At 39.4% G+C, this 11,917-nt stretch overlaps 1 protein-coding gene across 4 annotated transcripts in view; it reads left to right on the plus strand.

The window, feature by feature from the left end:
* Nucleotides 1-11,917, plus strand: part of XRN1 (5'-3' exoribonuclease 1) — a 58,369-nt gene that overhangs the window by 25,575 nt on the left and 20,877 nt on the right. For all 4 annotated transcript variants that reach the window (XM_019532985.1, XM_019532982.1, XM_019532984.1 and 1 more), the window contains exons 17-25: nt 1,111-1,231; nt 1,315-1,413; nt 2,134-2,237; nt 4,150-4,281; nt 5,367-5,529; nt 6,073-6,186; nt 7,659-7,757; nt 9,360-9,475; nt 10,555-10,701. In XM_019532985.1, coding sequence (XP_019388530.1) covers nt 1,111-1,231; nt 1,315-1,413; nt 2,134-2,237; nt 4,150-4,281; nt 5,367-5,529; nt 6,073-6,186; nt 7,659-7,757; nt 9,360-9,475; nt 10,555-10,701 — 1,095 coding nt within the window. The remainder of the gene's footprint in view (nt 1-1,110; nt 1,232-1,314; nt 1,414-2,133; nt 2,238-4,149; nt 4,282-5,366; nt 5,530-6,072; nt 6,187-7,658; nt 7,758-9,359; nt 9,476-10,554; nt 10,702-11,917) is intronic.

Raw genomic sequence — 11,917 nt, forward strand, 5'->3', positions numbered from 1 at the left:
TAGGGCCAGAAGGGACCTGAGCAGATCATCAAGTCTGACCCTCTGCCATGGCAGGAAAGAGTACTGGGGTCAAACGACTCCAGCAAGGTGATTGCCTAGCCTTGTCTTAAAGACCCCCAGGGTAAGAGCCAGCACTACTTCTCTTGGAAGTTGGTTCCAGATCATAGCCGCCCTGACAGTGAAGTAGCGCCTCCTGATGTCTAACCTGAATTTACCCCTGCCAGCTTGTGACCGTTATTTCTAAAGAAGAAAGTGTTACACTAGGTTAGCTGAGACATAACAAAAGCAGTAGTATTTATTCCAAGGTTCTCACTAGAGAGGCGTAAATAGCCATAGCTGTGCCAACACTGATAGTTTAATTTCACAGTAGTATTGAATCCTATAAAGACTTCAAGGTTGTGAAATATTCTGCACACATGGAAAGTAGCATACTGCAATAAAGGATATATAGGCTCTCTTCACATATTTCTTCTGTCCAACAGAAATCATATTTGTTTTATCTAGAAAGAGTCTCATCCAACTACCTTTCATATAAATCACTATTTTAATCACACACCATAAACATTAATTAGTCCTTTAAGCTCTTTTAGTTTGAGTCAACAAGGAGCTAAGTATCACTAGTAACATTGCTGAAGTCTCCCCTAGTTTTGTTAATGTACTCTTTGAAAAAATTAACTAAAAGAATTGGGCTCGACACGCAAACATTTGCCATGTATGTGCCCAATGCCACTTTGAGACCTTTTAGAGGGACTGTACCTCCACTGAGGAACTAGTACTTTCACTGCAACTAGATCCATGCTTCCAGTGTTGATGTGCGCATAACCCAGAGGCTGTGATCTTTTCACAGTTCCCCAGTTCAATAGTAATTTGTTATTAAGGGTCTCCTTAGAACAAATAATAAACAAGACCTGAAGAAAATTTTTAAAAAAAAAGAAGGAAAATAATAAGAAAACAGAGGGGAAAAGAACTGTTTTTGTTTAGCTACTTCTCTTTTTCAGGAGATGCATTTAAACTGCCCAAGATCAACTTCTGATGAGCCAGAGTTTGGCCATCCCTGATAATACGATGAAGCTGTAGTAAATATCTTGTTTTTATTTACTTGTTTTCTAGGTATAAAACCATAGCCTTGGATGCCTGGCATGTAGATATAACCCACAATGAAATTACTAAAATTAACAAGAGTGCTTTGTATTTCTGTGGGTTTCCTACTTTAAAACACATTAAACATAAGGTAAATGATTACTTTGGAATTTTCCCCCATCTAGTTTACAGATTATTAGGAAACGATTCAAGGATGTTCTTTCTCTTATCTAGTTCTATCTAAAAAAAAATGGTGTACAAGTTTTCCAGCAGAGCAGCCATGGAGAGAACATGATGTTAGACATTGTAATTGATGAGGATTCAAAAGAGCAGGTGAGTATCTGGCTTGTTAAAGACTGTCTTTGTCTTAGGTACTACTCTTTCCCCAGCGGGACCAATGAATTGTTTCATTTACCTTACTCTTACCTAAGAGATCTTGAAGGAAAGATGGGAAGAAATCAAGAGAGGTGGGATTACCTTTGTAGAGTAGCAAAATTTATAGGAAGAGGAGAAATTGAAGGGCAAGTAGCTGAGAAAACAAAATAAGAACAGAGAAACCTCAAAAAAAAAGAGGAAGAAAGAAAAAATGGGTAAAGTGGGTCTCCATAGGAAATTAACAAAAGTATATTGAGGAACATGGTAGCAAATAATGCAAAGCAAGTATAACTAATAGAAAAAAAGGTAGGGATTTTTGGGAAGGTGCAGGTGACCCAGACTGTAGCATAATTGGAAATAAATCCAGTCTTCTAGCTCTGCATATTATTCCTTATGTGCTGGGCCACAGCTGAAATCTAGTTACATCTCACTATTTAATTCTTTACTTTTTTTTTTCAAAAGATTAACTATATTTGTTATCTATCAAAACAAATTGGATGTACCAAAATCTCTTACAGTTCTCACTGTATCACAAAATAAGATGCTGCCATTTTAAAATCAGAATTATTTTTATTGCAGCAAATAGCTTGCAGATATTTTATTGATTTTATGTTCTGTAGATTTATTGTGCACTAATTTTAGTTTGATGGATAAAATAACAGCTTCTTTCTGTTTCAGACGGTAGAAAATGTGGCCAGTTTGGTGCTTGGAAAGTCGGTCTTTGTTAACTGGCCTCACCTTGAAGAAGCCAGAGTTGTCGTTGTGTCAGATGGAGAAACGAAGTAAGGAAAATAGGCTGCATGCTTTATTTATCTGCTCTATAAAGGCTCTATAGTTCTGTGACAAGGCACTCAGCCTGTTTCCTGCTGTCCTTTGCCTCTCAGAGTTATCTGCTCACAACCTCTTGGCCTTTGCCTCCTATTTCACTCGCCACATCTTGGTCTTGCTAAGTCAGGGGTAGGCAGTTATTTCCAGCAGAGCGCCGTTTACTGAGTTTTGGCAAGCCATCGAGGGCTGCATACCAGGCAGCCAGGGGCAGATAGATATTAGTTTTCTAAATTTTTAGGGATCCTCTGGGCCAAATAGAATGACCTGGTGGGCAGCATCTGGCCCACAGGCCACGTTTTGCCCGCCCCTGTTCTAAGTTGTAAGGCTGGTAGCAGGGATGGAGGAGCCTGTTGATGGGTGTATCATCTTCCCTGTGGCTCTCAGAGAAATGCCTCTAACCTTACTGCAATTTGGCCCTCTAGTCTTTGTCCATTTAGTCAGTCTTGGCCTCCCCAGCCTTGACCCCTTTTTCCTCTCTGGCTGGGCACCCTAACTTGGGTCCACAGTTCTGGCTTCCAGCCCAACACTCTTGCTACCTGCTCTCAACCCCAGAGCCAGGCTTACTGAACCTAGTCTCCTCCTCTGGCCAGGCAGGGGCAGGATCCATTATTGTCTGTGGGCATCTCGTAACTTCCTTCTCCCCTTTATAGTCACTCCTGTACTGCCAGATAAGGTTTATCAGAAACAAAAAGGAAAAGTTAAGTGTCTGCTTAATAACAGAATTCCTTCCCCCTTCAGCACCACGCAACACAAAAAACCCAGAAATAATACCTTTTCTGATTATGTTCTCTCTCTGAGTATTCAGACTTTATCAGTATGCTCCCACTCCCCACCAGTCTCTCTCTGGTTCTCCTTGTCTGGATCAGTGCTCTGGCTTTGGAAGCCAAGAGTTATAGCACCCCTCTCCTTTCTCAGCCAATGCTGCCTTTCGCCCTGCAAAAATACTCTTTCCCTCTGTTTTGTGTGCTGGGACTTAAGTATGGGGAGGGGTGGGGGGAAGATGTCCTTTCTTTCTCTCCAGGCTTGCCTCTGAGATCACGTGTTGACAAACTACTAATCACTTAATTTACAAGCCATACTGTTGCTTGCTGCTCCTTCCTTAAAAGCAGTGGCCTTCAGTTCCCTAGCATGGGTCCCTCTTGTGTGTGCACGCGCTCTCGCTCGCTCGCTCGCTCTCTCTCACCCTCACCCCTCTGACACCTGCCCTTCCAACTCTGTCTCTCACCTGTGTTCAGCAACAGAGTAAGGGTCCCCTGTTAGAGTCAAACAGTCATATCTGTTTTGTCCAGGTTCACTTACAGCAGCAGTCCACAACCTTTTTAAGCTGTGGGCTGAAATGACCCAGTTTGAGTCGGAGTTGAGTAGGAGGGTTCTAGAGCCTAACTACTGCTGCTGCTTTTCTTCATGGCAGCACGAAGAAAGTAACCAGCACTGCTGCTGCTTACAACAGCAACTGCTACAGAAGCCCTACATCTGCAGGCCGGATCAAGTAGCTCCATAGGCCAGATTTGGCTTGTTGCCATAGCTTGCCAACCCCTGACTTACAGTAAATTACTTATCTAAAAATGGTTGTGGCGTCTTGGATAATAGTGCAGAGGGAGTGATGTTGAGCAGGACTTTTGGGGTTGGTCATAAGTGTAAAAGAACCAGACCTCCAATGTTTTTCTCAGGATACAGGGGAAGAACTACATTTTTTTAAATGGATCTCTTTTCTCTCTGTCTCTGCCTCTGTCTCTCTCTGCCTCTGTCTCTTTCACCCCTCCCTGTCCCCCCAATTTTTTCTACTACTGGAGGAAAAATAACTACTATCTGAAGTGCATGTGAACCTTGTTTGGCTAAATGCATGCATATCATATGCTCTTCAAGGTTTTATTTGGAAGAAACACATGGAACACAGAAGCTTTACCTGGGAAATGCTGTGCCACCAACTAAAGTGGCATATGTTGGAGACAAAGAACAGAACATCTGGTTAAAAGAAGTTCAAGGGATTACAGAACAGTAAGTAACTAGGAATTTAAAGTTTGTAACTTAAAGTGGTCTCTATTTTACTTCATGGATTCAGTGAGATTAGTTCTGATGCACAAATGATGATGAAGAATGCTAAACTGGTTAATGAGGCTGTTGGAACATGAGAATTAGGGGTAAAGCATGGGAGAGTTGCTTTTCATTTAGCTCTCCCACCACATACTTAACTTAGTAAAATAATAAGTGTTATGCTTAGGTTTGATTTTTATTTATTTATGTATTACTGTATTTATCTTTATCTGGCAACTGTCCTAGCTTATCATTTTCCAACATCTATTTGAAGTAATTTTGAGGAATCTATTCCTCTTCCTTTAGTGGCAGCAATTTTCAGAAGCTCACTGTTTTTGCTCTGTTCCATCTTTACTGCGCTCTTGGACCCTTACTGTAGTCCTGCATATCTGCAGAAATGCATGCACTCAGGAGATTTTAGAGACAAGGAAAGGCTGAGCACAGTGAAAGATGAATGGACCTACAGCAGCTGAACTCACCAAAGGGTTTATTGAATGTACAGATGGCTTGCTGTAATTGTTGGAAAGAAGTGTGGGTAAAGCCATAATACCCATTATTCTCATACTACCATGAGAAATTTTGAAGTGCAGTTGCTCCCTATACAGAATGCTCATTGGATATCCTTGCCTATTGGATGTGGTTCAAATACCCAAGCAACAGCAAGATGCTTAGTCGTATACTAAAATGCAGTGTAGATCAGTGCATTGATACTGTTGGACCTCATAACTTAAAATGTTTTCTTTTAGCAGAGCCCCATATTCTGGGATAAGTATACAATAATTATGGAGTGCACATTATGGAGTCATAGTATGCCTAAATAAACCTTATTTTGTAGCTTCAGGTTGTTAAATCTGTATATTACTCTTGTTTTATAAAGCATGTAACACGTTATCAGTTAAATAGTCACAGTGTTAAATTTTTTTTTTTTTTTAAAAGGTTTTATTTGAGTTCAAAGGAGTTCCAGTCAAGGTCATATTAATTTTTTTTAGTGTGTAATTTAGTTCCTTGTATTTTAATCCAAAGTGAATTATTTCTTTTTTTTTCCTCAGCTACCAAAGAAGAAAAGGAATAATTGTAAATGAAACCTCAGTAGTTGTGTATGCTCAACTACTCACTGGTCGTAAATACCAGCTAAATCAAAGTGGTGATGTTTATTTGGAAAAGCAGTGGTCAAAACAAGTTCTTCCTTTTGTTTACCAAACTGTTGTTAAGGTAAATATCACAAAAGTCTAATCTCTTCCTTTGCTTTCCAAAGGGAAGGAAACAACACACATTGTCTTAAAACAACAGCATTAATAATGATAAATTTTAATTTTATTCTAATGTCAATAGAGCATCTTTTCAAATATTTAGAGTGCATACTGTCAAGCTCAAAACATTAATGTACTTAATGTTTCCTCTAAGAAGGAAGTTGTGACCTAGATCTAAGACAATTTTGTCAGAAAAGCTGGGAACTTGTATATTTTACTTTGATTGCTATAATTTTATTAGTAACTTTTAAGTAAGATACACTGGTCATTTTCTACTTGGTGTAGCCTATTTGTGTGTGCAGCTTCACTTGCAGTATTTAATGTAGAGTTGATGTAAATGTTGTAGGTACTTACATTACTATAATGGGAATAGTTTGTAATTTACTTGATAGTGGCCATTATATATTTAAGAAGTAATATCTCTTTAAGAGAACTGTAATGAACATACTGGGATTGGTAGCTACTCAGCTTTAATATAGTTTTCTTTTCTTATTGTTTCATATAGGATATCAAAGCTTTTGACTCCCACTCTTCCAACATTAAAACCTTGGATGACCTGTTTCCTCCTGGAAGTACAGTCTTTATGCTAGGATCACCTTATTATGGCTGCACAGGAGAAGTTAGTTCCAAATTCTTTGTTCTTGAAATATTTCTTTAGTTTCTGACCTATTAATATCAACAGTGACTCTCCAGTGCTACATGGCAGGATTTGGCTCTGAAGTTGATTTAATTAGTCACGGTTGGATTATACGTACTTCAGGGATTTTTGTGGTTTAGTTGGAGAAGTGATGCTCCTCTTCCTCATCTCACCCTGATGCTGGGCGGCAGGGCCATCCCTAGGGGCCACGTGCTTTGCAGAGCTGGGCGGAGCAGCAGCAGTGCGGAGCTGGGCGGAGCGGCAGCTCCACATCCAGCAGCTTGCTACCCCCACAGGAGCTGATTTGCCCTTGGCCCCGCACCCTACTTGGGTCACCTCTGCTGGGCAGCCAGGTGGGGTGTGAATTAAAGCAGTCTATATCAATGATTCTTGACCAGAGTGGCATAAGTTCCTTTGAGGGGTGCCATGACACAGCCTCTGTGAGAGGAGGCAGGCACTAGCTTCTCCAAACACCAGGAACCATGCATCTGCCTCAGTCCTGGCAGCATTCATCATAATCAGCTCCAGGAACATGGGATGAGCAGGGGAATGAGCTGTACTAAAAATCACAATCCCTGCACCAGCCACCTCCAAGCAGCATATGTTGCCATGGACGAGTACCTGCACAGCTGTGCTTTTTCAACTTGTCTCCTTCCCCTTCCCTGATGTTCCCAGAGCTTGTAGGAGGGGCCTCGGGGAATGCCATGCTATTCAAGTCCCTGAAGGAGCAGCCACAGCAGCAGGGGCCATGTTCACTCCCTCATATACAGACTAGGGGCAGGAAGTTGGGAAGACCATAGACAAAGCAGGGCATAGATGGGTCTCACCTGTGCCACCCTCACCTGGCACCAGCCTGTGTACCAGCGGCCACTGTTTTTCCCTTCTGCATCCTGCAGAGATAACCACCTCCCTCAGGGGTCTAATGACCACCCTCCAGGCTCCCTGATCTGCCCTGGCTAGCAACCCTTTCCACTCCAAACACTGTGAATCATCCCCTTCCATACTATCCTGACAACCTTTTAAGGGTGCTGTAGGGCATGGGGAGATGAGCACTGTAAGAAATAAAATAGTCTTGAAATGGCATGTCACTAGATTCTGAAAAGTTATTGAGGGGAACCTTGAATGTTAAAAGGCTGAGAACCATCAGTCTGGTGTGGTCAGCCTTTTGTGTAGGGGGAGGGTTGTTTATAGTCGAGGGTTGTTAATTTATTAGAATGGGGCCGGCCCTGTAAAGAAGCTGTACCAGGATCTGAGGAGAGCAGATATGAGATCTAAGGTTCTACCTCCTCCACTTGAATCTCTGCTCTGTAGAAAGAACCTGCACCTTGGGACATGGTTCCAAAATTTGGTTTTGGTTTTTATGTTTGGGGGTTTTTTTTACATTAATCTTACCTAGTTAAGCAGAGTCATGTTTGAGCTGTTCTTTCCCCCAAACATATTTTATTTTTCTCAAGGTTCAGGATTCATGTGATGTGATCACAGAAGGTAGAATTCGTGTTGTTTTCAGCATTCCTTGTGAACCACAGCTTGATACTTTAATACAGAATCAGCATGTGAGTACTTCTGTTTTTCATTAAATACCATTACATAATGGACTATTTTTTCAATGGAAAATGTTCTGTACTGTTATTTCCTGATTACATGCCTTCTGTGCAGCTATCTGTGTATGGGAAAATACTAATAATGTTTTGTTCCTGGGCGTTCTCTTAATATTAATACTGTAATGAAAGGCTGAATACAAGATTTGTTTAGAAACAGTGAAATACATTCTGAGTATACAAATCCATATCGACTTTCCACAGTTTTCTTCCTCTGTGGGATGGCCGGGTGCTGGTAAAATCTGGTTTTTGCTTGTGCTACAGTTAAGTGTCTTGTTATCAATTTGCCACTTCCTAGCAGTGAGGAATTAGTCTCACTGTGAGCTTGTAACTACTTTACTCAAATTGTTTCATTAGACACTTTCACTTCTGGTTGTTATTAGCATTTTACATTGTACTCTTTGAAGCTATGATTGGTTTGGAAACTAGTTAACTCAAACCAAGTCATTACAGTAGCCGAGGCCAGCTGGGAGGCTCTTGCAAGATGTCAGTCCCTGAATGTAAGAAGATTATGGCAAAATAGCAGGGTTTATTCAATTGATGGCACTTTGCCTTTGGAACTAGCTCCTTTTGGTAATCTGTGAGGGCCTAAGAACTCAAAGCAACAGGAGGAATGTTTTTGTTTGATTTAGCTTGGTGTTCTTCAAGCTCTGCAAAAGCAGAGACTGTATTAGAAAGAACGAGCATTATTTAGTCTGGAGAAGAGAAAATAAGGGGGTGGGATTTGATAAGTTTTCAAATACTTGAAGAGGATGGAGATATGGCCACGGAGAATAGCCTAAGGAACAGACCTAGAAGCAATGGCCTCAAACTGAAGAAGAGGAAATTTAGGTTAGCAATTAGGAAAAACTCTCTTCCTATAAAAGTGGTTAAACATGGAACTGGTTATGTAGAGAGACTGTGGAATCTTCATCCCTGGAAATGTTAGACGGGGTTAGACAGACAATCGACAAGGATGGTTTAAATAGAGATGATCCTGACTGAAGTGGGAAGGGCTGGAATATATGACCTCATGAGGTCCCTTACAGCCCTATGATCTTATGATTATCTTTTATTATTTAGACAAGGTTATTTGAGTGAACCTGATACCTTTTATTAGACCAACTTAAATAGTTGGAAACAAATTTTTAGCAAACTTTCCAGTTTAAAAACCCTTTGTCAGGCTGAGGAAGTCTCTGCAGTTGGTGTGTGCTCTTCCTGGATGGAATCTTTTATTATTCAATATTTATAATAATAGTACTCAGAAGATCTGGATCAAAGCTCTATTCTGCTATACTCTGCACAAGTAGAAATAAAGAGGCAGTCCCTGCCTCAATGAATGTTGTAATATCTTCTTGCATAGGTTAGGGTGAGAGCCTGCTCCTCTGGATCCCTAAGCCTGAACTTGGAAGGAAATGGTGCTACAAGGTAGCTGGTTTCCGTTCTCTTCTTCCTTGCTCCCAGTACAGAACGGGGAGAAAAATATATAGTTGTTAACAGAAAAAAAAGTTTTCAAAAATAATGAAGACTGACATATTTCATCCATCCTGTTATATAGTTGATTTTTTTTTTTTAAAGAAATATTCTGTGAAGTACAATCCTGGATATGTATTAGCCAGTCGTCTCGGAATAAGTGGATATCTTGTCTCCAGGTTTACAGGAAGTATATTTGTTGGAAGAGGATCCAGGAAAAAGTATGTATGCCCATTAGAAACTTTTTGTAAACAACAAATGGAATTATATATGTAAAATTATAATTTACATACTATACAGAATTTATTTCCCCCCCACCATGTTTTATAATTCTACTTTATACCTCCTCGTACTGTTGAATTCTAATGCCATCTGTGGGGTAAAATTGTATTGATAGTTTATTTATTATAAGCATTTTTTCAAAAAAATCTGCTATACTAATTATTCATAACTTTGCTTGCTAATGGAAAATTATCAGAGCTTTTTTAAGTATGCTGGGTTTTTTCCTCCTGGCCATCAGGCACAAACAGCAAGCGATGGGGCCCCTCCACCAGTTGGTGGTAGGGGGCACACGGGAAAAACTCCAAGATTAAAGAAGCTGCCACACTGCACACTTCTAGTGGAAATTCCAGAGATCCCTAATTATAACAATTTCATTTTTGCTGAGGCATGGACTAGAAAATTGTAATCTTCAAATATGTATTTTTTAATGTACTTAATCTTTAAAAAAAATGTTGTTTTTAATGTCATCTTGTATTAAAAACAATGCAGTCTCCAGCTGGGGTGTTTGTGTAAAAGACTGTTTTTCTGTTTAAGGTGTTTTGGAATTGAACTTGGGGTTTTATTAATCCTTCATTTGTAATGTAACCCTCCATTCTTCTTGTACGAGGAAACGTCTAAAAGACTATATTCGAAGCATCTTACTGCTGCTTTAATTTGCTAAATGGAGTGCTGTGGGCCGATTCATGGCACCTCAGCTATTTCAGTTCAAGAAATATGCCTAGTAGTTCTGAGACCGCGTAGTTGACATTTAAATTTTGTTTATAACGTGATTTTATTGAACAGCTACATAAGATTGCAGCTGCATAAAACTTGTGATAAGATAAGGAAACAAGACATGACATTTTTCCCTAAAACTGAAAGCACCCATTTCCTAATACTACTTACTGAGTTAGTTAACTGAGAGGTAAATGACAGGTAAACAAAGATATTAGTTACCAAAACAACTTTTCTTTGCCATGTTATGTCCAAATTTTTTTTCTCTCTGAACACGCTAATCTGTTTTGCAACCATTTTGCAGTCCCCATGGAGACCACAAGGCAAACGTAGGGTTGAACCTGAAGTTCAATAAGAAGAATGAAGAGGTGCCTGGGTATACTAAGAAGGTTGGAAATGAATGGATGTATTCTTCTTCAGTAGAGCAACTTCTTGCAGAGTATTTAGAAAGGTAAATGTTGACTAGGGCCATGAATATCACAGAAATTGTCAATGTGTTTAATATTTTATGCAGAAGTTTGTTATTGATGAATATTCCAGGAGGAGAATCCCCAAACCCCTGTTCAATGGAAATGAGTGCATCAAATTGGCGTGTTTCAAAGGTTTGACATTTTCAGACCTTTAAAACTGTCCCATAATACACCATGAAACAATAAAGAAAAAACTTGGTGACATTATTAGCAATGTAGGTGGCTGATTCATAAAATTTGATTTGAAAAAGTAGAACTAAACCATTCCTTTTTTTGTTTTCAAACAGACAAGAAATTTTTAGTTAAACTTTAACACATTATATATAGAAGGGGGGCTGTGCGTGTGTGTGTAAAAAAAAATATATAGAACATAAAAGTATATACATATGCCTTTATATACATATGCATACAAATAAATATATTGTCCTTATGCTTTTTGTCATATTGAAGCTATATTTGTCATTGATATTTTTTTTTTTTTTTTTTTTTTTGTACATTCAACTGCAAAAGGTAGTCTGGAAGGAAGGTTTGCATTAGGACATTTATTACTTGAGGAGAAATTAAGCTATAATTTAGGAGCTGTGTTTCAAAAACATAGTTAAAGTACTAGTAAGATGCCTTGGTGGAGGCATTGAAATTATTTTGATTTTGATTTATAGAAGATTTACATGCACACGTACACAAACAGAGGTCTCCTGTGCATTGCAGTTTTAACCCACCTTGACATAAAACTATTATATAACTTTTAGGAAATTCACTTTCTTTTCTTTTTTTATGCTGTTTTATTTTGAAATTGGATTGAAATCAATTTAAATCCTATTGTAATTTTTCCTAATGGAGGAAGAATTCAAATTTCAAACTGAAATGAAATCTAATATCTGGAAGTGATTTTGTGAGGGAGGTTAGTGAATTACATTCTAGTACAAGGCTGTCCAACTTCTAAACGGCCAGAGGGCTGCACCCCCACATTAGCTGCTGCACAATGCCTCAGGTTTCCCTTATTTCATAGATTTAATAGATTTCATAGGCATTAGGGCTGGAAAGGACCTCGGAAGATCATTGAGTCCAGTCCACCACTCGAAGGGCAGGAAGTTGGCTGGGGTCATAAGATCCCAGCAAGATAAGCATCCAATTTACTCTTGAAGGTGTTCAATGTAGGTGCTTGAACCACCTCCGATGGCAGGCTGTTCCAGACCT

The sequence above is a fragment of the Crocodylus porosus genome, unplaced genomic scaffold (assembly GCF_001723895.1).
Source record: "Crocodylus porosus isolate Cpor-Errol unplaced genomic scaffold, CroPor_comp1, whole genome shotgun sequence".
Lineage (NCBI taxonomy): Eukaryota > Metazoa > Chordata > Crocodylia > Crocodylidae > Crocodylus > Crocodylus porosus.